The sequence below is a fragment of the Falco biarmicus genome, chromosome 8, assembly GCF_023638135.1.
Source record: "Falco biarmicus isolate bFalBia1 chromosome 8, bFalBia1.pri, whole genome shotgun sequence".
Classification (NCBI taxonomy): domain Eukaryota; kingdom Metazoa; phylum Chordata; class Aves; order Falconiformes; family Falconidae; genus Falco; species Falco biarmicus.
In genome coordinates this window covers 26424802-26452773 of record NC_079295.1, presented here as the reverse complement: position 1 = coordinate 26452773, position 27972 = coordinate 26424802, and the positions used below count along the sequence as shown (strand labels likewise).

At 54.8% G+C, this 27972-nt stretch overlaps 3 protein-coding genes across 7 annotated transcripts; 1 reads left to right on the top strand and 2 right to left on the bottom strand.

Annotated features, from left to right (window-relative positions):
- Positions 1-292: 292 nt before the first annotated feature.
- Positions 293-5889, bottom strand: SLC23A3 (solute carrier family 23 member 3). 4 transcript variants are annotated; one of them, XM_056348317.1, is made up of 12 exons: positions 4908-5889; positions 4486-4646; positions 3860-3954; positions 3452-3525; positions 2975-3156; positions 2715-2838; positions 2185-2332; positions 1852-2105; positions 1555-1660; positions 1312-1479; positions 1014-1109; positions 293-821 (listed from the first exon to the last, which is right to left on the bottom strand). In XM_056348317.1, exons 1-12 carry the CDS (start codon positions 5013-5015, stop codon positions 469-471), a joined length of 1869 nt encoding a protein of 622 aa, XP_056204292.1. In that variant the 5' UTR covers positions 5016-5889; the 3' UTR covers positions 293-468. The 4 variants fall into 4 exon arrangements, with proteins under 4 accessions (XP_056204292.1, XP_056204293.1, XP_056204294.1 ...); XM_056348318.1 differs by lacking the exon at positions 1312-1479; XM_056348319.1 differs by lacking the exon at positions 4486-4646 and having other exon boundaries at positions 4908-4989.
- Positions 5890-6037: 148 nt separating this feature from the next.
- Positions 6038-12943, bottom strand: CNPPD1 (cyclin Pas1/PHO80 domain containing 1). 2 transcript variants are annotated; one of them, XM_056348323.1, is made up of 8 exons: positions 12556-12769; positions 12208-12310; positions 9625-9706; positions 8908-9028; positions 8687-8815; positions 8456-8517; positions 8074-8191; positions 6038-7549 (listed from the first exon to the last, which is right to left on the bottom strand). In XM_056348323.1, exons 1-8 carry the CDS (start codon positions 12622-12624, stop codon positions 6908-6910), a joined length of 1326 nt encoding a protein of 441 aa, XP_056204298.1. In that variant the 5' UTR covers positions 12625-12769; the 3' UTR covers positions 6038-6907. The 2 variants fall into 2 exon arrangements, with proteins under 2 accessions (XP_056204298.1, XP_056204297.1); XM_056348322.1 differs by lacking the exon at positions 12208-12310 and having other exon boundaries at positions 12556-12943.
- A 122-nt stretch (positions 12944-13065) lies between these two features.
- Positions 13066-27697, top strand: RETREG2 (reticulophagy regulator family member 2). Its single transcript, XM_056348321.1, has 9 exons — positions 13066-13280; positions 15598-15704; positions 20598-20628; positions 21369-21504; positions 22843-22927; positions 23657-23794; positions 24315-24409; positions 25359-25494; positions 26234-27697. Exons 1-9 carry the CDS (start codon positions 13066-13068, stop codon positions 26962-26964), a joined length of 1674 nt encoding a protein of 557 aa, XP_056204296.1. The 3' UTR covers positions 26965-27697.
- Positions 27698-27972: the final 275 nt, after the last annotated feature.

Sequence of the window (27972 nt, the reverse complement as noted above, 5' to 3'; positions counted from 1 at the left end):
GGTGGACAGGCAGCCCTCCATGAGCACAGTGCCAGGGGGTGAGCAGAGCCTGGGGCAACAGCCCACTGGGGCTGGCCAAAGCACCAGTCCCTTCCCCAGCCACAGCACCGGTCCCTTCCCCAGCCACGTCCACAGGGTGATGGCGGGTTTTAGGGGTATGGACATCCCCAGCTGCTGTAGCACCAGGTGGCTACAGCCTCTACAGCCACAGTCCTCAGGGCATCAAGGGAGGGTAGGCTAGCAGCTCCTAGGCAAATCCCAGCTGGAAAGGAAAGCCCTAGAAAAGGCAGAGTTGGTTGAAAGTTTTTATAGCTTGCTCCCAAGCAGGGAAATGGGATTTGTGCTGGGAGCGTGGAAGCACAGGTCCCTCCAGTCCACGTGGGCTTCAGAAACAAGGAACAAAGTGGCTTGCAAGCTGCCTTGGGGGCACAGCCCCATTGCCCCATGAGGTGTCACCATGCCATGGGGTCAAGCCATGGTGTGCCATGCAGGCATCTCCATCTCACTCAGCCTCCTGGCCAGCTGCGGCTCCCCTGAGCCAGGTTTGGGGAGCAGGTGTGTCCCTTCTCCTGGGGCAGCAGTGCCCACCTCTGTGGCACGGCTGCCCTCCTCTTCTTCCTCCTTCTCCTCCTCTTCCTCACTCCCTAGGCAGAGGAAGCAGCAGGGGAAGGCTTTGCAGGAAGATGGCAGCAGCCTCTTCAGCCCAGCAGGGAGCCCATATGCCTGGCTGGCTTCTCCTCTCTCTCCATTGGAGTGGCAACTGCCTGTCCTGGCTTTCCACAGCACCAGCTCTGAGAGCAGCCCTCGCTCCTCCAGGGTTCCTGCAAGCAGGGCAATGGGCAGCGAGACGCAAGCCCCTTCCTCCAGCTGCACCCTCCCAGCCCACACCAACCCCGGGACTCTCAGCAGAACTGCCTGGAGGCAGAGCTGGCAGTTTGGGGACAGTCCCATAGCCAGATGCAGCCCTCAGAGCAGGAGCTCATGTAGGCAGAGCACCTAGAGCACCCCCTCACCTGAGACAGTGTTCTCCAGGAAAAATGACAAGAAGCCAGTTAAGAAGACAGGCACCATGAGCAGGGAGAGGAAGAGGAGGTCCAGGGGCACCCAGCCTGCAGAGACAGTGCCAGAATCACTCAGGACATCCCAGCTCAGTGGCAGGGAAGAGGCCAGAGCTGCCATGACAGATCCAGGGGTTGGAGAGGGAACTGCCCACTGCTGTGAGCTAACCCAGCCTCCCAGGACATCAGAGATGCGTGGTCACCATGCCACTGAGCCCGAGCCTTTGCCTTGCCTGGGGAATGTCCCCACTACCTGTGGCCAGGTGAGCCGGAGCTGCACTGAACCACCGCGGCACCAGCAGCGCCATGAACATGGTGAAACCGACGATGAAGATGTTCCTTCCTGAGTCAATGTCCACATACTGGAAGTAGGAGATGCCCATACCCACAGCCACGGCGTAGGTGACACAAAGCACCCCTCCTGTGAGGGGCAGGAGTCAGGCAGAGCCAGGCAGGCTGTGGGCACCACAGTGTGGGTGAAGGACCCGGTACCCACCATGAACAGCCAGTGGGATGCGGGTGAGAAGCCCTGCCAGCCTCGGGGACATGCCCAGCACCACGCACACCAGTGCGCTTACTTGCACTGAGAGGCGAGATCCAGCCTGGCAGAAAGAAGGACAGGAAAGCAAGAGTGGGGAGCATCACCCTCTACTCTGTCCCCCCCATTCTGCCATACAGACCTGCCTTTCCCAGTGCTGGCTCAGTGACAGCCTGGGTACTGCAGGTCCCCCACACCTCCTGTTCCATTGCCTCCTCATCCCCTGCCAACCTTCCTCCCCCACCCTGGGCATACCTGTGTGAGGCCAGTGGCACAGGCGTTGGCGATGCTGGCAGCCGTGCCTCCCGGGGTGCCCAGCAGCCCTGCCAAGAGGCTGCCCAGCCCTTCTGTGCAGAGCCCCCGGTTGCAGGCATAGGGGGGCAGCTGGGGAGCTCGCAGCAGCCTCCCGCACAGCACGTAGCAGCCCACTGAGTTCACGCTGCAGCTGATGGCCATGGCGATGCCCACTGCCAATGCCCGAGGGGTGAGCAGTGGCCACCCCCACTCACCTGCAGCAGAGAGAGAAGGGACAGATGATAGAGGCCCTGGCAGAAGGTGGATGGTTGACCCAGCCCTGCCGTCCCCCACCTGCATAGGGGATGCGGACCCAAGGGGCATGAAAGGTGCTGTTAGCCCAGGACAGCTGTGCCATGTCCAGGTCCAGTGATTCCCAGGGGATGTGGAGGTGGCTGAGGATGGCACAGAGGGTGCCGACACCAGCAAATGGAAGCAGTACCTGCAAGGCAGCAAGGGAACCCTCAGCAGGGGACCCTCCTCCCCACATGCCCTGGCCAGCGCCCCGTCTGCTGTGCCCCAGACCGGACGGGTCCTTGTCCCGTCACCTCTTTCAAAAGGCTGTGCCACATCCCCCTTTACCCCTGCAGTGAGCATCCCAGGCTCTGGTGCTCCAGCACTCTCAAGCACAGGTCCCCTCGCAATCCCTCAGCAGTGCCCATGGAGCCCTGGGAGCTGCACCAGGACTTCTCACCCCTGTCTTTGCTCCCAGCACCCAGCTCTGTTCCATGGCCACCAGGTCCCACCTAACCCCACACCAAAGAGCCAGACTCAAAGAAAAGCCTGGGCTCAGCAGAGGGAGAGGGGCAGACAACCCATGGTACCGAGAACATGCGAAGGGTGGGGACAGACAGCCCCATGCAGACCCCCCAAGCCTGGGGCCAGGCACAGAAGGGCAGGCGACAGGATCCCACGTGCTGGGAGAAGGTAACAGCAAGGACCATGAACCTGGGAAAGGGAGCACAGGTCACCATACAACATCACGGCAATAGGGCCCTAAATGCATACTGTGCCCCATTCCTATCCCCATGACACAGGGAAGCCCCAGGGGCTGCACACCGGTGTGGCCCCTGGGGTCACGTACAGCAGTGCTACCCCCCAGTTAGTGGAGCAGAAAAAAGCAGCCTCCTTGTATGCAGACAGCCCAATGATGGAGAGGCTGGGGGCCAGGACCATGGGCCCACAGTGCTGGGCTGCCCACCCGCACACACCGGACACTCCCAGCACCAGCTGAACCAGCCCAGAGACCAGCACGGCTCCAGAGACCTGCAGGAGGAAAGAATGGGACCCATGGAGATCAACCCAACACCTTCCCTTGGCCACACTCCTACCACCCCAGTAGCATCACTTGTTCCCTGTGCTGCACTCACGCCCAAGCTCAGGGGAACACATGCACTCACATTCACCACAATCCTCATTGCCTTTGCAATGGAGACGTGTCCCCACATTCACGGCAATCCCCAGGAGGGCTGGAAAAGGGACTAGGTGTGCAGGGATGCAGGTGGCAACAAGGATTCTGGTGGAGCAGGAGGACAGGGACCCCCAGCTCAGGAGCACTCACCTCTTGCAGCGAGGCAGCTCGGCCCCCTGCAACAGTGCAGTGTGGTGTAGGGCACATGCTGACCATGGCTGTGCCTGGAAGGGAATTTTGGAAGGATATGATGCACACGGATGGATGCTGGGCTCCTGGAGCTGAGTCCAAGAGCATGCAGCACAGAGGCTGCTAGCTGGAGAAGGGCCAGTGTGCCAGCATCCCTGTCCCCTTACGTACTGACCCTAGGGAGGTGACCAGATGTGTTGCAGGCGAGCTCAGGGGCAAGTAGGGTGCTGTGCACTATCACCAGAGGGGCCAGCAGGTGGGATCCCTTACTACCCCCCCATCCCTACTCCATGCACCTCAGCACTGCTGTTCCCCTAGCACTAGCATGGCCCAGGTCCTGTGGGATGCAGTCTCCAGGGCTGCACTCACCATTCCTGTCCACAGTGGCACCAAGGGACAGGTGGGAACTCAGCACTATGGCAGGGATCAGGTACTCGAACGATGGGATTTGAACCAGTGGCAGCCTGGGGAAGGGACAGCAAAGGCACATTAGGGAGGAAAGGGGACAGGGATGCTCCCAAAGCCCTGGCTGCAGGAGGAGCAAGGCGTGGGAAAGGAAGGAGATGAGAACCCCAAAGTGGCCAGATGTCACCCCATGTCCCAAATGTACCCTAGCACATCCCAAGCAGAACCACATGGGATGTGCACAGAGGTCAGGGGCTTTGCCAAAGCACACACCCAGGCCCTGCGTGGGGCGTGGGCAGCACAGGCACCAGCTGGTCTGGAGGAGCTGCATGTGATGCTGTAATAAGGCAGCGAGGAGCTAGAGGGAAAGTACAGCAGTTTTGCTAGAGGAATGCATGAGACAGGAGAAGCAGTAATGGCAGGGAGGGGACAGCTGTGCAGAGATGCAGGGCAAGGGGTTGCCCTCCTGCCCCTTCCCACCTCCAGCAAAGCCTGTCTTCCCACAGCCTAAGAGGGGGCAGAGGCATGCCCTGCCGCAGCATCACCCTCCTCCTGGCAACAGCTGCACCCCTTTCGTCCCCCTTGCTCACCGGCTCCCCAGGGTGGTCTGCAGCACCGTGGAGATGCCACAGGCAAAGAGGCTGCGTGCCAGCAGTTCACCGGTGGCCTGGGTGTGGGATGGCTCCTCAGGCAGGGTGGGCAGCAGGAGGAGGTGGAAGATGCAGAGCAAGGAGGCCTGCACGGCTAGGTGCTGTGCGGGGAAGAGACAGGGTGTTTGCAACTCCCTGTGGCGCTCAGAGCTGTAACCCTCCCATGCCTGGCCTCCCTGAGTGGATGCGTGCTCACTGATACCCCCCTGGGCAGAGCCCACCACTGCACAGTCCCCTCCCAGCACACCATGGCCAGAGTCCTTTGCCTGACAGGATGCGGCCCCCACCCTGCCACCTGCAAGGATCTCGGCCCTCTCCCCACCACCCCATCTCTGTGGCTGCTTACCATGGTCCCCCCTTACCTGAAGGGCTAAGCAACAGCTCAGCATCCAGAAGCACATCTTCTGCAGGGAGCAGGATGCAAGCACAGGGCTCCTGGCACCAGGTGCACCACAGTGGCCCCCATTCATGCTGCTGCCTCCCCACACTTCTCCCAGTTTGTGGCACAGAGTGGGTGGGGCAGGCTCCTACACCCCTCAGGGGTCCTCACAGCCCTCACATGGCTGAACTTCCACCTTCTACAGGAGCTGCCCCAGGGTTAGCCATTAACTTGAGTTGGTGAGTAACCTGCCCTTGTGGCCAGGAATGCAAGTGTCACCCTGGGCTGCCACCACAAGGGCCTGGTGACAGCCACCCATGGCCAGGAGACTGGACACTGTTACACTACCAGCTGCCCAGGTTCCACCCACGCCTTTTGTGGTACACAGGGTATTGGGTGTTGGAGCTCGGAGCACCCTCACCAGCAGCATCCTCCAGCTCCAGTGTGCCCTCCTGCCTATGCTTGTTCCTTCCCAGCACAGCATTCCACTGCCCTCCTGGTCCAGCCCTTCCTCACCATCAGGCCCCAAGAAGCCCATTAAAAGCTGCACAGGCTCCCCCCAGGTCCTGCCATTCCCCTCTGTGGGTCTTGTGCCCACACTAGGAGGGTCTCTGATGGGGATCTACCATGTCCCCCATGCTCCTAGGAGGAAAGCACTGAATCCTGCCACTAGACAAAGATGCAAGACTCCAAGGGATCACAGGCAGGGGATGCTTGTTTTTGTCACAGGGCAGAGGTGGCTGTGCCAGCAACCACAACAGTGACCCTGCCAAACCCTTGCCACTCGGGGCTCACTCATTAACTGGAAAGACTTTGGAGAGCAAAGAGCGGTGGAGACCATGCATTCCCCACATTCTCAAGGATGGGGAATCTCCTCACTCCCACTGCCCTTGCCTTCCCCAGGCACCAGACCTGATATCCCTCCTGTCACCAGAAAGCCTGGCCCCTCTTGAGCCCTGCAGGACAGGTCTTACAGTGCTCTTGAGCTCACTTGCAGCACCTAGGATCCGCTTTGCACACCAGCTCAGAGAGCAAGCACAAGCTGCATTGATGGGGCTCCACGCTGGAGTATGCGTGCTGCCAGCATGGAGCAACTCAGCAGGACCAGGCAGGTGCACAGCAAGAATTACTTTTATTGGAAGAGATTTGCATCTACAAAAGAGTGAAAAACAGGTGTAAAATCCACAGTAAAAAGAAGGGGCACAATGAGCCGGGCTGGTCAGCAAGACAAGGTACTTTCTCCCCCACCCAAGGAGCAGTCAGGCACGGTTTGCTCACAGCCGCTGACAGCTGGGGTTTGGGATGGGATCACGCAGCACCGCAGTTTAAAAACACCCAACACAAGCAGGATAAGGAAGCTCAGCCTTAACCACACTTTACCACCTCCAAGCCCAATGGGGTACCACCTTTCCCGGGGGCACAGCGACGTTAGGGTCCCCTTCTGCTGTGACCCTTGCGCCTCCCAAGAAGTGGCCTGGCCTCCAAGGGGAATTGCTGCTATGGCCAGCCAGCTCAGGCTGCTCGCTCCCTGGCTCCTTCAGCCTCCTCTTCCCCAAGCCAGGCACCCCACCCCGCACTGGGGTCACCGCCCCAGCCCCTCCACACACAGCCCCAGCATCCTACATCCCACACACCACCTACCTCTGCCCAGCACCACCAAGGGCCATCCCACTTGCTGTAGGAAGAGGTACAACAACCCTCCTGACCTAGCACCCCAGCCCAAGGGCACCCCATTTCTACCCTCCAGCTAGTAGGTTCCCACCCCAGCACCCCAACAGCAAGTCAACTCTGCCCCAACCTGTCCCAGCAGCCCCCAAAGTGAAGGACACCCCTGCCCTGGGTGGAGGAGACAAAAATGCTGGTTTGGAACTAACGCAGGGGCCTCCAGCCCCGTGCATCCCCAGGGACCAGGGTCCCAGAAGTGCAAGAAGTGAGTTGTGTCACACTAGGAGGAAAGGGGCAAGGGGCTGCTGCCCCATGCTTCTAGCTGGGAAAAATGAAGCTCTTGATTCTACTGAGATCCATGGCAGTATGCAAGGAGCACTGCCTCAGCCCCAGGGGGTCCAGCCAGTCCTTTCGGTTGGGGGCTGCATCCCACGTGGGGCCCACACCAGCAGAGCAGGCATGGCAGTGGAGCACCGGAGAAGCTGGAAGCACAGCAAGTCCGAAGGGGCCAGGCTGGCCTGGGGCTGCAGCAGGGGCGGTACGGTTAGATCTCTCACAGGCAGTGGGTACTCTCTGGAAGTGGCCTTGCAGGGGGCTCCTGTGTTGGGGTGGGAGGTGCTTGTCAGGCACCTTCGGGTAGGATAGAGCCGTCATCACACTGCTCCACAGGTAAAGCGCAGTTGCCGTCACACCCCCACAACGAGGCTCCTCGGTTGTCTTATTCTCTCCCAGGCAATGGGTGCTGCTGGCTAGGGCGATGTCAGGCAGCTCAGGCTGGGGCTGCTCTGGAGCTGGGGCTGGCTGGGCATCCAGCTGGCAGCTGCCCTCCTCGGGGAACAGCGCAGGTCGGGGGCCTGCAGGGCTGACGCTCCTCACGCACACAGACCGGTGCACCACAGTGACAGAGGCGAAGATGGCAGCAAAGCCGGTCAGGTACACCACACCCAGGAGGCAGGCCAGCTGCAGAGAAATCAGCTGTTAGCCCAGACTCCCCAGCAGCACCCCACAGCCAGCTGTGACCCAGAATGGCCACACACTGACCCAGCAGCCATGACGACAAGTGGCACCAGCAGCGCCGGGGCTGGATGCCGGGGAGCAGACAGCCACAGTGCTAACAGCAGATGGCACACAGCCTCTTGAAAGCGGGGCCTAAATACCACAAACCAAAGTGCCCCAGCTTAAAACTGAACGGTTCCTGTTTAAATCCCCAGCCGGCACACAGTTCCCTCCATGCCACCACTGCGACCTTGCACCATGACTTGTGGGTACTGCAGTCCAGCACAGGGCACAGACCAACCCAGCACCAGGCTGCAGTGCCTCAGGCAGCATGGCTGCAAATCAGCATCTTCTGGCTTCTGACAGCTTCCCTTTACAACAGGGAATAAACCAAGCTGCTGCTCCCAGTGGAAAAGAGGGTCCTGCTCCAAATCCGTGGCCTGCTGGGTCCCAAGTTCTTGCAAGGAACTGCTATCCCATACCCTTACCTTCACCACTTGCTGGTAGAACTGTCCCAGCACATGCTGCCACATGGACTGCTCCATGAGGACACACAGATCCGTGTAGGTGAACCAGCCACGCCACATGCCCTGCCTTTCTGCCACACTGCAGGAAAAAAAAAAAAAAAAAAAAAAAAAAAAAAAAGAGGGAATGGTGGATGTGGCATGGACCTTCTCCATCAAAGAAGCTTGAGCCGAGGCAGGCCTGGAGAAGACCCTGCTCAAGGTCTGTAGAAGGGAGCTGCAGAGCCTAGCAAAAGCTCATGGGTACCCTAACCTTTTATTTTGCTGCAGCAGAGTTAGCTCTGAGCAGGGGCAGCGCCAAGGCTGCACGGTGGATGAAATGCTCACCCCTTCCCCACACACCTACCGTCCTTCCAGCCAGCTCAGCACTTCAAACAGCTCCCGGGGATCTGTGTAGAGACTCCAATCCTGTGGGGACAGAAGTGAAAGGTCAGTGCAGTCAGGACAGGCCACCCAGCACCCAGACACATCCTTCCCTATTCCTTCATGGGGGGAAAAAACAGAAATCCAGACTCCCCTCAAGGCCTCCTTTCCCCCACCCTGTGAAATAGTTTGCCGCAGTGACAGTGCCACTTACAATGGCGCTTAGGAAGTTCATCTCCAGTGTGTTCATGGTCTGGACATCCACCTTCCCTGCTGCTCCCCACTCGTCGTTGAACACCTCCTCCTCCTCACCCTCATCATACAGGTACTTACTAGCCACCATCTAAAAGCAGCACAAAAGACAGGATCTCAGTCCCCCCTGCACTTCTCCAGGCCTCCCTCCAACCCAGTTACCCCATAGACCACACCACTCACCATGGAGATCAGAAAGAGGTCTGAAGATGAGATCTGCTGGAGGTATTCTGGGTTCCGGTGCCGGAGTCTCTCAATGTAAACCAGCGCCAGCATCATGGAACAGGGTGAGATGCAAGCTTCCCTGTGAGACAGGGCAAGAACCAACCCAAAGGTTATCTGCATGCTACAAACATCCCAGCCACCGCGGCACAACTCGACTGCTCCGTCCCCAGGTAGGCAGTGGGGAGGTTTAGTAAATAGACAGCTAGATATATCCCAGCCTCGCCAGCTCTATGCCAGCTGTCCTGAGCTGCAGCCAGAGAAAGTGCAGGGGATGCAGGGTGGAGAGCAGAAAACCCTGGCTCCTGTTCCCAGGCGCAGCCAGCTCCAAACTGAGCAGCCCTGCCTGCAGCCAGACACACTGCAAAGGCTCAGCTGCCAAGACCAGACCCAGGGTTCAGACACGGCTACCCAGTGAGCTGCAGAACCATCCAGTACAGACTCCCAATAACAAGAGCACTCCTGCATCCCAGACAGCAGGACCAACTCGAAGTGGGCCTTGCTGTTTCAGGAAGCCACTGTGCCTGCTGTCCTTGCCACCTGCCCCCAGCTCCTCTTTGACGCTAATCAGGCCTAAGCACAAAGCAAGTGCTGGCCAGGGAACAGAAGTGAGTCATAGGTGAGACCAGAGCACCCAGTTCTGACACGGGACATGAAGGAGCAGGTTTTGCTTCTTACCGAGATACACGGGACACGTATTTCTTCTGGAGTCTGCGGATAGGGCTGGGAGCCACTTTCTGCAGCAACTCCACGGCAATATCTAGGACAGGAAAGCAGCAAAAAGGGTTTAGCCTCTCATGACACAGTCCACCCCCACCCTTCCCCTTCTTTCCACAAGACCACTGAGTCTTGGTGTTTGCTCAGCCCCTCAAGTTTAAATTAAACTGTAAAGGTGGGACAGGCCTTATCAGAAGTCAGTGATGAGGAAGGAACAAACAAATAGGCAGGACAGCCAGACCAAAGCAGGAATAGGATGCAAATGTCCAAGGCTCAGTGGCAGTACCAGATCCAGATTAGCAGGTTTGCGTCATGGGGAATTACGTGGTCAGCTGCAGGAAGGCTAACACCCTCCCCTCACCCCGCAGGACCTCAGGCAGCCCTTTCAGAGCCTTTCTAGGACCTGATGTCAACACTACGTCTTCCCAGTTCTTTGCTCCCCTCCAACCAGCATCCTCCTCCTCTAGGGCTCATCAGCACGGATTCAGTCTCTCCCACAACACAGTCCTGCTGCTCCCGAGATGATGATGATGGACAATGTATTAACGTGAGCGGGAGTCCACAGGCACTAACAGAGTATGGAAAAAGCAATACAGTATAACTGCAGCTCATCTCAGCCCATTTCCCCCATGCTCACAGATGTGCCTCAGCATTCAAGCACTGAAAAGGCCAGAGACTGACGGATGCTGGCAGATGGCTTCAGCAGCTCCCGTCTCGCTTCTCAATGCAATAGGACCAGCTGGGAGCATCCCAAACAGCACTACAATCTGGTGCTTGGCAAGTGTTTTTGACAGGCAACTGGCTCCACTTTGCTGCCGAGCCCTTGGCTGACAGAAAGCAGATCTCATCCCTGCAGTCTTGTGTTTCCGGTGCCCAGGGAAAGAATCACCACACAACCTCTTCTCTCCACATGCCTTCTTTCCACAACTCTCCAGCAACTAAGGGAACAACTGCAGTCCCAAATGAATCATTTGCCCAACAACAGCCACCAAGGTCAGAAACATGCTCCTTTAACGACCTCCCCAGGTTGTTCTAGCCACATCACTGCTAGGATCCACAGACAGGCAGACACAGCTCTAGCCACCCGCTGGCACTTCCCAGCCTCCCACACTGCTCATGCTCTCTTTCCCCGCTGTTGGGCCACCTTTGTGCCACCACAGAGGCAGAAGCAATTTGAGTGATGGGAAGTACACAAGGGCCCCTAGCCTCTGTCCCGATGTGAAACCTAATTCTTCAGCCCACAAATCCAGCCCATGACAGCATGCCCTGCCCTAGAGGGCCCAAAGCAGCTGATCATCATCCCCATCCCACAGCCACAGCATGCTGAGGGTGGTTATGGTTCTTCCTTTCCAGAAGGAACAAATTTACTTTTCAACCTCTTTCCTCAGCCAGCCCCATACTGCTTCCTGCAACAACCCCCAATGTCAAAGACCTCTTCCAGCTCCTCCTGCTACTCTAGACTCTTCCCACAATTCCCCACCATCTCCTTTGAAGAGCAGTGGCATAAACTCACCATGTAGCAATGGCACAGCTGTACCAAGACAGATGCCATAGTCTGAGGTCCTGTTTTTTTGACAGCAGCTGATAACAGCCGGCTAAAGAAGGCTGTAAGAGTCCATAATCCTGCAGATATATTGTCTGTGTGTCACTCCTGCCCCCAGCTGCTGGAGCAGAGACATTTCCTGGGTGCAAGGAAGTCTTTATAGTTAATAGCCCTCAACAGAGTCCTCTTCCGTGAATGTGCCCTTTGAACTTTCAACACTGGTAGTGTCCTGCGGAACAGCCCCATCCCGCATCCAGGCACAATGCCAACCCTAAAGATGAGCCACATGCTTCCCTCACACTGCCTGTGTCAGAACTCGTGACTACTAGCAGTGCCCTGGCAGCTGGCTGCCCTGCCCAGTCTTGCTCCATCATCACATGCCCAGCATCCCCCTTCTCGCAAAGGTAAAGTCACACACAGCCTCTTGACAACTTCAGACCATTTCCCCAGCACACAGCTAATGGAAATGCTAACATGACCGCACTGTGAAGGCCCTCCAGTAAACCACTGCTTGCCTTCAATCACTCCTTTCCACCCTCACCTGCACCAGCTTCTCAGCCTAAACATGGCTGCATCCTTCTGCTCCCCCAAACACCCCTGATGTGATCCAGACAGACACACAGCAGGAACTCGTTCCCTTGGTGCTCAGTTAGAAGTTAAAGGAACTCCCCAGTACTTTGCAGAGCACAAGAAATTGCTCAGGACACCTCTCGTATGAGACAGGGACACAGCCTTCACTCTCAAGGAATTTGCAAGCCATCTAAAGGACTCTGCACACCAATGAGGTGTCAAAAATGCAGCAGTGAGTCAGACAGGGTAACAAAACATAGACCAGGAGCTATGAGGCTCTGGCATCCTGCCTGCTGTGCGGCGCAAGGAAGGCTGGGCAGGAGTGGGATTTGGCACTGGCAATGGAGCAGGCAACTTGTTGGTCTCAGGCCTTGGGCTACTTCCAACCCCCTTGACTCAGCATTCCCATCTGGGCACGTTCAGCAACCCACCTGCCACGGGGCTAGAGAGATTATCCAGGCTGCAGTCTTTCTCCCAGCCATAATAGAGCCGCTTCCGCACTCTCTCGCTCAGCTGCTGGTGCCTGGGCAAGAACTGCAGGCAGACAGTGGGAACGTGAGAAACGCCCTAAGCGCTCCCCATACCGCACTCCCCACCCCAGCGCGGCTTCGGGGTAACACCGGGCCCGGCAGAGGCCCCAGGAACTCCGCCAGGGGCGAGCGGTCACACGGGGCTCTTCCGGGCCAGGGGTCGAGAAGGAAACGGCCCAGGGGCCTGCGGAGGTGCAGAGCTGGGGACAGGCTGGGCCGGGGACACCAGGCACTACCAGGGGGACTCACCGTGAACTCCTGGAATCCGCTGAGGGAGAAGGTGCCCTCCTCGTCCAGCAGCAGCCCGTCCAGCTCCATCCCGCCCGCCCCCGGGGCGGGGCTGCCGGGTTCCCCTTGGGGCAGCCGGATCCTCTCCGGGGCTACCAGGCCCTCTCCGGCGCCCGACGGGTACCGGAGCCTCTCGGAGGACGCAATGCCGGTCCCCTCCGGGGCCAAGGCCGGGCCCGGTGACCAGAGCGGAGGCCGCGAAGCCGCTGCCAGGCCAAGCGCTGCCGCCCGCCTTCCTCTTCCGGTGCAGGGGGCGTGGCCCGCCGCGCGCCTGCGCCGCGCGCCCCCCCTCGCGCTCCCCGGGGCGCACGCGCGGCCGGTCCCTCCCGCCGCCGGGCGGGGTGCGCATGCGCGCGGCGCCAGCGGCCGCCGGTCCCCTCAGGCGGTGCCGTCCGCCCGGGCCGGTGCAGCGCTCGCCGCACCCCCGCCGGCGGTGACAGCGGCCCCTCCCTCCCCCCCCCCCCCGCAGCCATGGCGAGCGGCCGGGCTGAGGAGGCAGCGGCGGCGGCAGCGACCGAGGAGGAGGAGGAGGAGGCGGCGGCGGCGGCGGCGGCGCGGTTGGCGGCGGCGCTGCGGCAGCGATTGCGGGGCTGGGAGGCGGCGCTGGCGGCGGCGCAGCGGCTGCTGGTGTGGGAGAGGCCGCTGCACAGCCTGGTGACCGCCGCCGCGCTCGGCGGGGCCCTTTGGTGAGCTGGGGAGGGGCAGGCCGCGGGGCCGGGCCGGGGCCGCGCAGGTTGGGCGGGCGGCGCTCGGGGGCTGCCGGGCCCTCCCGCGGCGGGGGCCGCCCGCGGGCCGCCGGGGCCGGTGGCCGTCCCCACTGGGCTGCCTGCGGCCAGCGGTGCCGCGGCAGAGCTGGGGGCTGCAGCTACCGCAGCCCAGCGCCGCGGGATGCGCCCGGCCGGGAGCAGCCGCGCTGTCCCATCGGACAGGCGTAAGCAGGCCCCTCCCTGCGGGGACAGGGTGCCAGCACCTCGGGCAGGATTTGCCCCGCGATAATAAAACGCAGCTGGGCTCCGCTGGAGGCTCGCCCAGGCACGTTTCTGGGTAATTTTTGCATGCACGCTTTATCGGTTGACTTCAGCCCGGAACCGTGGTCGGTAAGCCCCACAGCCTCCTGCGGCGGCAGGCTGCGGTGTGGTGTTTTATTTAAGCTCTTCTCGTTAATTTTTTCGCGTGAAGGCAGAGGCTGCTCCGTTTGGGCACGAGCATGTGCCCTCTGCCGCGCCTTCCCCTCTCTGCCTCTCAGGCAGGGCAGCAGCACCAGGAGTGAGAGTGGCAGAGCCCAGCTGTGGAGGGGAATGAAAAACATCCTGTGTGTTTGTATAAACAGTGCGTCAGTTTTACTGGCAGAAGCACTCTCAGCCAGTGGCTTTCTCAGCAGAAAAGGTCAAAACTGGCCAGGGAAAGAGTTAAATGTTGTTTGCAGATGAAATAGGAAGGAACGGATTCTGAAGTCAGAGAAGGGGAAAGTATGTGGCCAAACAGCCTTTGAAGTCAGTCTGAAGAGGCCACTGACATCCTGCTCCCTCATCCATATGATTATCGGAGGCATATGTGGTAGCCCAGTATGTAAATGGTTTTGGACTACTCTACCAGCTGGAAAGGTCTCAAAGCAGAGCTTTGAAGTTTGTGGGAGGGGAAGAGGCATGCCATGAGATGGCAGGGAGGGTAGACAATGACAGCTAAGGGACTGTGTTTAAAAAGGTTGAGAACAAAGCACGCCCAGAATATGGGACGGCAGAGGGAGATTTAAATATCACAGAGAGGGAGGAATTTATGGTCCCATGGAGCATTCCGCCAGCATCCTTGGACTGCAATCCATAAGTGAGGTGGAATAGGAAGAAATTCTTCCAAAGCAGACATGTTAAACTACAATATTGTCCTATGAGAAGGGATAAAAACAGTTGATTAGGTCAGTATGGGTCCTGTAAGCCCGTGGAAAGTGTGTAGCACTCATTTTGTGGTGCCTGGTGAGGCAGATCTTGCTACCTCTGACTGTGGCTTCGTTGAAAGCACAGCCCTTCCCTGTGCTGCACAGCAAGATGCTGTCTGGCTCTGATCATTGTTTGGTGCATTTGAGATTAGTTATTTGTAAATAGTCACTGAAGAGGAGCAAGGAAAATAGCAGAGCGGCTCTTCCTTTCTGGAAAGGAGGTTCATTGGAGGGGTGCAGGTGAATCTGTTTCCCAGGCATTTGTTTCTGGAGTAACTTTATAAAAACAGCTCCTCTGAGCTGGAGGGAAGTGCTGATGCTCTTGCTTAGAGGAAAGGAGGAATGCAGACAGCTGCTGGTTGCACAAGTGCTACCCTGGGACTTTTGCTGTTGAATCTGTATGGAGTGGGGAGATAAACTCTTTGACGGTGCGATTGCGTGACTATATGTGAGGAGTGGTGAGTGAGTTGGCGTTTGGCTGAAGCCAGCGTGTTGATGAGAGACATGAAAGGTTTTATGATAGAGTCAAGCGAGCAACTAAATCGTTTCAGTGCTAGGCTCTGATGAAATGGGGAGAGGTTTTTGATAAAAGAACAGGCATCTAGAAGCAGATGCATGATGTGTTTTGGTGCTACCTGTGGGTAATGCTGGACCTTGTGATTACAAATAGGATGTAAGATTTCAGCAAACAGGCTGCTTCTCAACCAGTCTTCTGCTACAGCAAAATCTGTATTTATGTTATCTGCAGCCTCCACCTTGAGAATTTGCAGAGACTTGTACTCGTATGAGGGAGCATTAGCCTTGTTTTACAACCGAAGGAGGAGCTCAGGAGCAGGGGAGGAGAACACTGAGAGATGGCAGGTAGTCAGCTATCTGGTGGTGGGCAAAGGCACCATCTGAGAATCTGCTGTGGGCAGGGGTGGGTGTCTGCAGAGTACAAAGCTTCCTGCAATGGCTGGTAGCAGTCGGATGTTTCTGCTCTGCTGTACCCTGATCCATGTCTGTTTGCTCATCAAGAGCAGTAACTTGCTGCCTTTTTCCTGCCTAACAATTTCTCGTTTGATTTCTAGGTTGTTTTCCTCCACCTCCCTGAGACCTCTCTTTCTCCTCAGCATGTCCCTTCTTGGCATCCTCTTGCTGGAGAGATGGAAGCCCAGGTTCCTCTTTGATTTCTCAGGTATGTGATGAGTAGCGCTGTAGCTAGCGACACAGTTCTGTTGTTATCAGCTGCTGGGCTATGACCACAGACAGTCCTTTCCCAGCTGTTTCATAGGTCATGTAAGTCCTGTCTGCTATAACTGTAGGCTTTGGTACTGGTGCTGCCTCTTACCTATTTGTGTCAGAGTATTGGGATATATCCTTATACTCTGGGCATAGGGAGAATTGCTCCTGGTGCTGAGAAGTTCTGGGAGTGGCTCATTTTGACTGCGGCTAAGGGGGCCCAGCTAGCTTATCAGGGAAGCTGGTAACAGGGATTATGCAGTGTTTCTGCTGTGTTCTTCCTCTCCCGTAAGTGTCATGCGGAAAAGATCATTCCAGGTCTAAGCATATATGGCCAGTGGAGCTGGGGGAAGGAAATGGGGATTGAAGTGTATTGGTTTAAGTACAGTGTGGGTTTGTGCCCTGAAAGTGGCAGAGCAGAAGACAGCCACTTCTCCTTGTGGCGGGTAGCAGAGTGGATGATGAGGTCTGACAGCAGGGACAGTTAGTGTATTGTACCTGTACTGAACAGCATCTGGTCTCCAGTTAATCGGTGAGCCTGATCACTTGGCTTATCTTTCCAATTTATTGAAGAGTCTTTGCCAACGTTAGACGCAAAAGCAACAAGGGGGATAGGCTCGTAATGGTGATAGGCGTGGATTGGCTGCTGTCTGCTTTGAGTGCCTCCTTCATTGGAGTTTATTAAATGACTGAACCCAGACCTGCCTACTGTATCTGCTGCTGCTGTTCAAAGGCAGCTCGGGGGCCCTCCACCCCTGTCCCCCTACTCTAGGGAGGGTTTCTGAATGAAAGCCTCTCTATATGTGTGTTTGTAAGGTGCCCTTTATTTGACCTAAAAGGTACTGACTTAAAGGGTGCTTTCACAGAAGTCCTGATAAGATTAGATATGTTTCAGCTGTAGTCTTGAAACTGTTTGCTTTGTGTGGTTCAGGTAACGAGGCAGCTAAACTGGACTGGCCAATTTAATTTCCTGCTTATTCACGTTGGGTTTGTAAGGAAATAGTTTAGAGCCAACCCAAAACATCTCACTTGAAATTTGTCCAGAAATGCAGAAGTCTGCTCTCCAATACAGAATGGTGTCATTGAGACAGGTGGAGGTAGAATCGCTTCAGCAAGTACCAGGCCTGTAAAAGTTGTGTTATCACAGAAGAAATAGGAAATCCATACTGAAATCAATGTATATGTTGCAGAGCAGTGAGGAATAAAAAATAAAAGCAAACAAAAAACACACCAGGGCTTAGGCTCATGAGTGTCATCAGCTCTGCAAGTTGTCAGTGCACATCCTACTGAGCAGCTCCTCAGTGTTCTTCCCCATATTTCACTCCTTGCTGCTTTTCTGGTGCTGACAGAGACACCTTTCTGATGTGCTTGATTGGGCCACAGCCCTGATTTCGGTATGGTCCGCTGACCATGCTTCCTCAGCCTCTGCAAGGTAGGAGCAGTGCTCTGCATTCTTGAGGGGCCTCTGGTTGAACTGGCACTGCTTTGGGGTTCTTGTGTGCCTCTTGCTTCCTGCTGAAGCAGAGCTGCAGCTTTGTGGCTTTCCTCCTCAGTGCTTCCTGCAAGTCTTTCCTGGAGCTTTTGGAAGTAGGTCAGTACCACACCTTCAAGAGTCGGCACGTATATACACAAACCTCAGCCTGTGGCAGTTCTGTATGTCTCAGGTGACTGCTTATAGCATCGCTTCTGAAGGAATGCTAAAACCTCAGTGTGTATTTTGCAGTTACTCATACACTGTGATCAGGGACACACTAACAGCAGCGAGATTCACAACTTTTTCAGGTCCTGTCAGGAAAGACTGTATATTTTCACCTCCCATGCAGGTTATTTTCTCCATATGTAACCACCTCTACATGGAGTTCCACTTAAATATTGTTTAAGGACTTATGAAGCACCTTCATTTTGTCCTGAAATGGATATCAAGTAGGGATGTTTTCTGTAGCATTGTCAGCTGTGTTTTTGTTAGTGTAGGAGAGTGTAGTATGCAGGAGCTCTTGCAAAGGCTGCATTGCAATTGAATGCTAGTACTTCTTAAAAAGGGCCCCTGCTTTCTAGCTAGTTTACACACAGATGGAGAAAGCCTCTTGGGGAAGCATTGAAAACCTGTGAGAGCCGAGGAATCCATCAGCAATAATTTGTCAGTACAAACATGTAACCTGAACTGGTCTCCCAGAAGAGTCTGGTGTATATTGAGTGGTTTGTATCAATCCACAGCCCAGTGTGAAATGCCGACAGCAAGATTTCAGCCAGTTATTGATGATCTGAGGCCAGCTGTGGGTGTTCTGCTTGCTGGCTTAGTTGTACTGATGCTAGACAGTATTGCAGCACAGGTTGGAGTTAAGCCTTAATTGAGTGTATGTGTCCTGTTGGAAATGCTTCAGGGTTTTTGTGGTTGGGCTGTTCCTCCAACTGGTTTAAGACTCCAGTGCTTTGGGATGGCCAGCAGGCAGACTACTGTGCTACAGGAAGTAAGATACTGTTGATTTTAAAGACAGCTCGTGTTTTGCCAGATAGTTGAAATCACGTGAACGCTCTGCAGCCTGCTGAAATGTTCTGCAGCTCCCCAAAGTATCTCTGAAACCTTCAGAAGCAAGTGAGAATTGTTTCACTCCCTCTGCTGGCATATTTTGGATGGCTTGGATTACTGCGGGCAGTTGGAGAAGAATGGGTTTCGTGTGCCATCCTGCTTACTGTGTTAAGGCACATCTTTCCAGCAGAGTATGGCAAGCATCCCAGCACCTCATTTGGTAGCTGGTACAACCAGTATGGTCAGCCATCACAGACTGGCTAGTGCCAAATGTCATTTATTTGGTGATTTAGTGCAGGTAATAATGAGGCTTTTGAGGTATAGCTGGATTTTTGTGTGCTGTGATTAAGCAGCTTTAGATTCCTGAGCACAGTAACAAAATACAGCAATGACAGTTGCGTGAGAGAAGCAACCACTCTGTGGGGGTGGAGCTGTGTCCGAAATACTCACCGCACGCCGAGCTCCCTTTGTGAGCAGTGCTTGCCAGCTGCCCCAGCCACTGCGCTGAACAGTCATGGGCAGAGGAGCGGATGGGCAGCCCAGCCTGAGAGCAGTTGACTCCTCTTGTCAGGCCTGATTACTGGAAATCTGGGTCATGCTCTCAAAGAATCGCCTCCTCCCCTGAGCGGATGGCCTCCCGCTCCGCTGCACTGTGCAGGGCGGCTGGTGCAGTGCCTGCAGCTGTAGGAGGAGTCTGACATAGTTGGCCAAACATCCTGTGTCTTGGGAGAACAGTGGCAAGGCTGCTACAAGCAGTTGCTTTCTTCTGCAGCTTGAACTGGAGGCTGAAGTCTCACTGGGTGTTGGCAGTGACGGATGTTTGCCTCTTCTGTGCATCCCTGGGGGAGTTGTTGCTGCTTTTGGGCTTTGCATCTGGCTGATGACTCCAGGGAGGATTCAACCCCCTTTTTGCTCATGTTGCATTTTTCAACCCATTTCTAACAATTGGCCTGGACTTAGAGCATAAACACTCTTCATGGATTTTAGTCCTGTTTATGCAGTGACATGCGGTATGGGAGATAGGGTCCTACTGATTTTTAGAACCTCTTGGACCAAGTTTGCTGTTGGCTAGACAACATCAAAGATGTATCCATCCCTACCACCTTTAGGACAGTAGGCTGACTGGTAGAGGAAGGTAGCCCTAGAGGGGCCTTCACAGCATGGTCAGGGCCTTGTTAGACACAAGAGGCTTATTAAGGCTGGAAGAGCTTTGATTGAGGCCTGTACATCCTCAGACACTAGTCAGCTGGCCAGGACACCCAAATCTGTGGGCAGCCAGGCTCATGAGTTCCAGTTGGCATAGAAATATTTGGGATTTTTTTCCTCTATCTATCTAAAGGCAGAGAACAATCACATGTGGCTTCTGCCACTGAAACACCGCTCCTCCCTTCAGTACTGCATGAAGTGCCTGTTCCATCACTGGGTTGGGTGCAGAGAAGAATGGGAGAATTTCCCTTGCTCTTATCCAGACTGCTGGACCTTAGGAGTGTAGTTTTATCTGTGCATGGCAGAGAGGGCTGTCAGGGGACATAAGAGCCCTAAAATTAGAGAATTATACACAAGACTGCTATTTGTTACTTAATTCCATGGGAGACAATAGAGACAGCAGGGAGATCTCTGGCATTTGTACACAGCATCCTGACAGGGACTGTGGTCTGGGCTGGTTGGTGAGAAATGCAGCTCAGACCTGCTGGTGCCACGTTGAGCTCTGAGGTGGGAGCTGAAGCTTTGCCCAGCTCAGAAACCACGCTGGCAGCCCTCTGTGAATGACAAGGGCTAGGCAGCTGCCCTAGGGATGGCACTGCCCACACACATGGGGTGCCAGGGCAAGTTGTGCAATCGCTGCAGCAGAGAGCCCGTGTGCTAGCAGCAGGGTGCACGTCAGATATGAGTGTCCTGCCATGTCTTGTCAACACAGGTTGCAAGTTTGGGGCTGGGGCACTCTGAGACCAGTGCTCTGGGTGCTCTGAGCTTCCTGGCTTCTTGGGCACCTCCGCATTGGCAGAGCCTGGGAAGCTGAAAAGTCCTGGACTTAAAGTAAGCATCAGTGTGTTATCAACATTATTCTCATACAAAAATCAAAAACACAGCATGGTACCAGCTACTAGGAAGAAAATTAACTCCATCTCAGCCAAAATGAGGACACCTGAGCAGCTCAGACTCCAAGCCAGTGATTCCTGCTTGCGTGACAGCATGAAGAAGGTCCCCAGGGTGCATCCCTAGCTAAGGATGATACATCTCCAGCTCTGCTCTGTTCAAGTGATAAAAATGTCGGGTTGTGTTTTTCACTTGGCTGACTAATCTGCTGTGTTCTCTCTACAGCACAGCCATCGGAGGAGCCAGGAGGGGAGAGGTAAGCTCACCGATGTGTTCCGTGGTGAGAGGGGAGAGTGGGGAAGCCTTAATGTAGTGTGGTGATCTCACCTGCCCTTTTTGCTGTTGTCGATAGACTGCATGGCTCCTGCTGTGAAATGTTGGGAGCTGTTTCTACTGCACTGGGAGCTGCTTATCAGCTCAGGAGCCACAGTTTGAGACTCTGGGGAAAGTTAGTGTTCTTTCAGTAGCAATAAAGCTCAAGTAGTTCTGACATTAGGAACTTGGGTTTCTTCCCTGGATCTGTCCTGGACTATTTTAAGAATCGTCCAGAGAGAAGGAAATCCCTGAGACTGACTTTTGCAGGCCATACGTGCTGTCTGTGGTGGCGTAGCTTGCATTCTGTGCTTGGCCGTGGTTATAGGTCTGAGCCCCGCACTGGCTACCTCAAGACTTGGTGCCAGAGGAAGCCACATAACTAGTTCCACCTCCAGCTCTTCTGTCTGTGTGGCTTTGAGTAAACTCCTTTGCATCTTGGGCCTGTGGCACAGGGATGCTGTGGCATGGTGTCTGCTGCTGCTGCTTGGTTCAGGTGGTTTTTGGCTCTCTTCCTGATTAAAGGAAAAAAGTATCTCCAGGTGGCTTCTGTAGTTCAGGTGAAGATGCAGTCAGTATTGTCAAGCCTTTGGTAGGCATCCCTGCTTCCCACTGCAGCTGTTCCCTCCCACAACAAAACAGACCATGTTCAAAGATTGTCTTCTTGCTCTTGTCTGTCTCTAGTGAGGGGGTGACTTCAGGGGCACAACCTCACCTGCTCAGTGTCCCTGAGCTGTGCCACTGTCTGGCAGAGAGCTGGGTCACCTTCAGGCTGTACCTGCAGGAACTGCTACAGTACAAGAGGCAAAATCCTGCCAAGGTAAGCTGGAGATACCTACTCTTCTGTGCAGGGGCTTTTCTTTCCATTACTAGTGGCCTAGGAGATGGAAGAATGTAAAATCATTATTTTTTACAATTGCTGTCCCGATTTAACATTTGCTGTTGATTCCTTTCAAACTCTGTGCCATGGGAAGCGTAAATAGAGTAATTGGCTTCCAGTATTTGTAAGCTGGAGTTGAACTTTAGCCCTCTGTGAATGGCTAGCTATGCTTAATTTTATTTTTTAGCATGCAAAGGAAGCTCTTAGATTGGGACTGAGGAGAAAAAAGGGAGCCTGCAGTCTCTGCCCCTTTCACAGGCTCCATTTTTAAGCTGGTCCTACCTATTTTGCTAGCCAAGATCCTAGCTAGCCCAGTCCAAATGCAGCAGTGTTTCTGATTGCATAGAAACTTGTGATTAACCATGCTGTGATGGCTCTGTGTGTTGTTTGGAAAGGGTTTGTAGACAGGAGTTGCCTTAGGATCACAAAAAATAGGACAGGCCAGCCACTGGGTTTGTATCAGGGCTGCTGAGGTCCAGTGTACCAAAAGGTTTCTATGACTGCTGATTACTCCTCCTCTGTGAAAACACTCTCCCAAATACAGGCAGCAGGAGACCAGGACAAAGATGCCCATAAAGCATGAGTTCATTGGGAGCTAAGCCCTCAGAGGGCCCTTGCTTTTGTACACCCTTTCCATTACAAATGAAACTTCATCGTGGGATTTAGTTGATGCCTGAACCTGTGCCCTGGCTTGCAGGGTGTCTGTTCTCACTTCTCTCCCTCCCCAGGAGAATGCAGGACAAGCCATCAGGGCTGCACCATTATACTTCCACTTTTTCCAGGGGCAGAAGGTCCTGGTCTGGTGGGAGCGTGGGTTCTGTTAATGCTTCTGCCAGCTGGTTTATGGCATAGCAGTGGCACAGCATCTGGTGACTCTGCAACAGCTTCCTGTCTCTGTCAGAACAGTACAGGCTTCTCTTAAAATGCCGGGCTCTGCAGGAGAGATGTACTCTAAAATGGCAATTTGCATTATCCCATCCTAACCTCAAGGAACATAATTTACTTCGTAAAGAAGCGTCCAGTAAACTTTTGATTCATTTTATTGGGGTGTTGGGTTATCTTGGTCTTCCTGCACTTGAACCTCTAATGCTAACAGCTTAACCCAACCAAGCTGTCTGAGTTGTGATTGTCAGCATCTGAATGTTACTCAATGCAAAGCTGGTGTACTGACTTTATTAGGAGCGTCCCTCATTTTGCTCTAACTGGGTTTCCTGCACTGGTTGCATAGACGTATCTCTGCCTCTTGTCACTTCTCTTTGTTCCTCTCTCTTCCTTCAGTTCTGCATGAGTGTCTGTTCAGGCTGCCTGATTCTGGCTGTAGTTGGACACTATGTTCCAGGCATAATGATCTCCTACATCATTTGTGAGTATAAGCAGCTCTTCTGTCTGACTTAAGCTGAAACGTGACCTAACTGTGCTGTTGATACACTGGTAGAACCGTATTTGTGATTTTCTTGAGGGAATCTGCGCTAGATGATTAATTAACACGGGTAGTGTGCTCCGGGCAGTCTCTGGCTTTAAGTGCATGAATGCAGTACAACGCCGGAGTCAGGAGGGGGAGCTCTCGCTCCCGGCCGTGCCGGGGAGCTCCAGGGGTGCAGAAAGCCGCAGTCCCTCAGTTCCTAGAGTGGGAAAATCCATATCGAGAGGTGTTAAGCAAGCTGCATGTTTAGTAAATAAGACCTTTTTCACTGCATTGTGAGTCCCTGCTAACTCTGTTCAGGTGGTTGGCTGCTAGCGCATCTCTGTATGAGCTCTATGCTGCTACCCTTATAAAAGTTTTTGTTGATTTTTAGTTTTAATAACCTCATTTCAGGGCCTCTATTGCATGTTGGGGCTGTGATGCAGTGGCTGAAGAGGAGGGCTTTGTATTTTATCTTAACATAAATCCGTATCCTAACAGAGATCTGTGAGGAAAACCTGGTTAATCAAGCAGCTTTGGAATGAGTAAGATTAGCCATGGATGAGGATTTAGACAGAGTCAGATGAGAGAGCAAATGCCATTCAGCTGCGCCTCCCTCGATGCAGACTTTCTTGCTGGGCTGGGTTGTGCTCAGTCTGTCTCTCACATTCCCCACACCTGTGTCCGCAGTGCTCAGCATTCTGCTCTGGCCTCTGGTGGTCTACCACGAGCTGATCCAGAGGATGTACACACGTTTGGAGCCCGTCCTAATGAAATTGGACTACAGTATGAAGGCAGAGACGCTGCACCACAAGCATGAGAAGAAGAGTAAGGACCCACCTTCTCTCTTAACTTTTTCCGGTGCCGTACTCCCTGGGTCGGAGCCCTAGCAAAGGGACAGTGGAGAGCACAGCTGCCAACACTGGTGATAGGCTACAGCAGAGCAGGGGAAAACAGACTGAAACTTTAGGGTTATGGGGAGAGAAACTGGACAGGTGATCCTGGGAATAACAAATGAAAGCAACAGGTTACACTTGTCTCTGGGAGCCTTGGGCTTCTGGGAAACCTGTGCAGTTTCACAGTGTAGTAGGAGTGGAAAAACGACGTATAAAGGCAGGGGTCCTCAAACTTTTTAAACAGGGGACCGGTGCATGGATGAAGTGGCAGGCAGTCATCTGCGGCTGCTTGGTTTCTCCCCGCAACCCCCGGGGGGGGGGGGGGGGGGGGGGTGTTCTGTAAATACCGGGGGCCGGATTGAGGACGCTGGGGGGCCGTAGTTTGAGGACCCCTGTATAAAGGCATAAAATTCCTTCAGTCTCATGTAAAGCCTTTGTTCTTTTTCTCATAGAGCGACAAGGGAAGAGTGAGCCTGCAGCAGGTGATGAGCCAACGGCAGAAACAGAGAGTGAGAGTGAGGCAGAGCTGTCAGGCTTCTCCCCAGTGGTAAGAGCACAAAGAGTTGAGCAGGAACCAGTGCCTCCTGTCTGGTCTGTGGTATCTTGAGAGCCAAGGGGTGGTCTGGGTACAGCTGCATTGATAACAAACATCACAGAAACCAGAGACTTCTTTGCAGAATCCCAAGGGAAGAAGGGTATTTGTTTGATGAAGGCTGTTGTCTCCAGTCTGGGTATTGAGAATTCAGTGCCACAGGGCTGATGATGCAGTAGCAGGACAGGGTGAGCTGTGCTCCATCCTCCTGCTGACCTGTGGTATCACTTTGATGGTTACACTTGATGCTCAGAGAATGTGTCTTGTAAAGAAATCAGCTCTGCTGGTGTTATGTGCAGAGGCTCCCCACCACCGGGAAAGGGAGATGAGCAGCACTAGTGTCTTGTACACAGTTCCCTGATCTGAGTCAGACTGGGTGTGACCTTTCTATATGTGCACCACAGAAATGAACCAAGTGTTACTCTTTACAGGAGCTCTGGGCATGTAGCTAGGCTGTGAGTTGGAAGCTTCAGCTTCCAAAGTAACTTGGATACTTGAACTGCTGCTGCCTGTAGAAGGCTTCATTGGGCTCAGTGTGAATGCAAAAGGGAAGGGCTGTTCCACTCCTTGGTGATCCCAGGAGAGGAAGAAGGATCAGAGCCTTCTGAGACTCCCACAGGCTGATCCCATCTTGTTCTGGCTCTTCCAGGTTCTTCACTGAGAGCAGGCAAAGCTTCAGGCAGTGAATTATTGCAGGAAAGCCAGTGAGCTGAGACTGTCCTTCCCAGCAGTGCGATGAGCACTTTGCCCAGACCGCTCCTGCTTTCATAGCGTCCCTGTGCAGCGTACTGTCCCTCCAGCAAGGACTTCTGCCTGGAACCTCTGGTTTGTGCAGAAGTGCCTGGTAGGCAGCACTGGTAGTCAGGCACCCAGACATTTGTCCCTCTGCTTTCATCCCATGCAGGTGGATGTGAAGAAGACTGCCCTGGCACTGTCAATAACAGATTCTGAGCTGTCTGATGAGGAGGCTTCCATTCTGGAGAGTGGGGGCTTTTCTGTCTCAAGGGCTACCACCCCACAGCTGACAGACGTTTCTGAAGGTACGTGATGGGACACCTTGCTGCCTTCCTTACCCTGGATGTATTTTTCAAAAACAACTGGTCGTCCAAACGGGAGAACAGGGAGAGAACCCAGGTATTTTCCGGGGGAAGAGCACTGAAAGGAGGAAGCTGTAACAGCAGTGCAGCATGCCCTGGCTTCATGCCTGATCATGAGTTGGTCCTGAGTGGACATCTGCCTCTGATTACTGACCCACGAGGCAATGCTCTCTTGTGACTCCAGCAAGGGAGCAAGGCCATCCACAAAGTCCCATAGAAATAATTGTATAGTATAGTCATACACCCGTAAATGATGCTGGGTGAAACAGGTTGGACACCCCACCCTGTCAAGCTGAGAGAAAGGCTGGTTAGTGGTGAGGTGAAGGTAACCACTCAGATGTGGTCACTTGAGTGTCTGGGGAGGAACAGGCAGGTGACGTGCAAAATTTACCTGACCTTGTGGGTTTCAGTGGGGTGCTCCAGATGCAGAGAGTGTGAGCTGAAGAAGTAAGTCCTCTCTGAGCACAGAGTATGCAGAACAGGATGAGAAAAGGGACGCTCATCACATGAGTTGTGCCACTAGGTGAAGGGAATAACTACAGATCCTTCCTGCTGCGCTCTGAGAGCTGGGAGGATGCCCAAAAGTGAACTGTGGTGTGTCACCTGAGGGGAGGTGGGTGGGAGGGGTCAGTGCCCTGGGTCAGGGTGAGGGGACCTGCTTCTTAATGCTGGTGCCTTTCAGACCTAGATCAGCAGAGCCTGCACAGCGAGCCAGAGGAGTCGTTTTCCAAGGACCTGGCAGAGTTTCCCTCCGTAGAAGAGTATCATTCCAGAGACCTGGGACCGCAGAGTGATGAAGACGCGTTTGGTGTGCCTCTAGGTCCTGAGCTTGCCCATGCTGCCCGTGAGCTGGACTCGGCAGAGAAGGAGGCTGCGGACTCTGACCTCTCCATCCTTCGCCTGGCGTCTCCTCTCCATTTTGTAAATACGCACTTCAATGGGAGCGGGCAGGCGGCAGGAGACAGTGCAGAGCCAAAGACTGTCCCTGCCCCGGGCCTGGGCATCTGCATTGACACGCTGAGCGAGGAGATCGTCACCACTGCCATTACCACGGCGGTGCAGAACACCCTCTCCGCCCTGCTGCGGTCCTCCGAGGCCAGCGAGGGACCCTCCCTCTCTGAGTTCCTCCCCACCGAGCCCGAAGAGAAACTGAGTTTCCAAGCACAGCTGTCAGAGAGCGACGTGGTGGAGACAGAGACAGCAGCTTCACCAGAGGACGAGGAGGAAGCAGATGACTTTGAGCTACTGGATCAGGGGGAGCTGGAGCAAATGGATGTAGAGCTGGGGCTTGGAGAGGAGCAGGAGGCACAAGAGTCTCCAGCTGCTCCGGCCCCCCCTTCTCCCACACTTGCTGAGCTGCCAAAGCAAGAAGATGAGGAGGCGGCAGTGATGACAGCAGCATCTATGTCGTAGGTCTTCTTCATGCACCCCCTTTTCCTCCATCGTCACTGGAAAGAAGGAAAAACTCACATGGTGAACGTGCAGTGGGTTTTTAGATGTTTGTGTTGACTGGGATGGAAACGCGTCAGTGTTAATGTGCTGTGTCTGGAATAACGAATCCTTTCCATCCTTCTAGAGCCCGGCCTTTGCTGGCTGAGCAGGAGACGCCCCTGCCCTGTAGCTGGGGAGGAGCCAGCTCCTAGAAGCCTTATGCCACAATCGAAACACCAACCCCAGCAAACGCTTCCTAGTAATGGTGCAGTATTTTGGTCTGTCTTCTGTTTGTCTTTTCGTTTTGCACGCAGAGTACCGAGCTAGCTGTAGCTGCTGCTAATACCCACATCCCCAGTAGGACATATGCAATCTTATTTTATTGGGTTTTTAAATGGCTAAAAGTGTAAATAATTTTAACTTCCATTGGTTTCGTCTGGGGGGGAGGGAGGGGGTGCACAGTCAAACGCAGCTCTCAGGAGCTAGTGGAGGGAAAGGGGTCTTCGGAGGGGGGCGTGGCAGTGAGGGGGCAGAAGCAGGTGGGTGCTGGGCAGTGAAGAGACCCCCTTCTGCAAACCGTTATCACCTCTCGTGTCACTGCTGGAACAGGGTGTCGGGCAATACCTGTTTTTTCCCTGTCTGAGTCGGGTTCTGCTACTGGGTGGCTGTAGAGGTTTTTGCAATCAATGAAGTTTGCTCCTGGCCCTGTTCGGTACTCCCGTTCCTTCCTGCCGGGGTCTCTCCCGGGCATCTCTCGCCGACTGCACCCCCGGCGCTGCAGGCACCCACCCGCGCTGGGTCGGGCGTGGCCGCGTGGCGCCGGAAGGCTCCGCAGTGACTTGCAGGGAGCCGGGAGCTCCGTTATACGGCGGGGGACCCTCGCGCTGTGCCCCTTTTGGGGATGGGAGGGGGGTGGCAGGGGCAGGAGGGGGGACGGGAGAAGGAGGAGGAGGGAGGGAGCCCCCCGCCCCCCGTTTAAGCTGTCCCGCC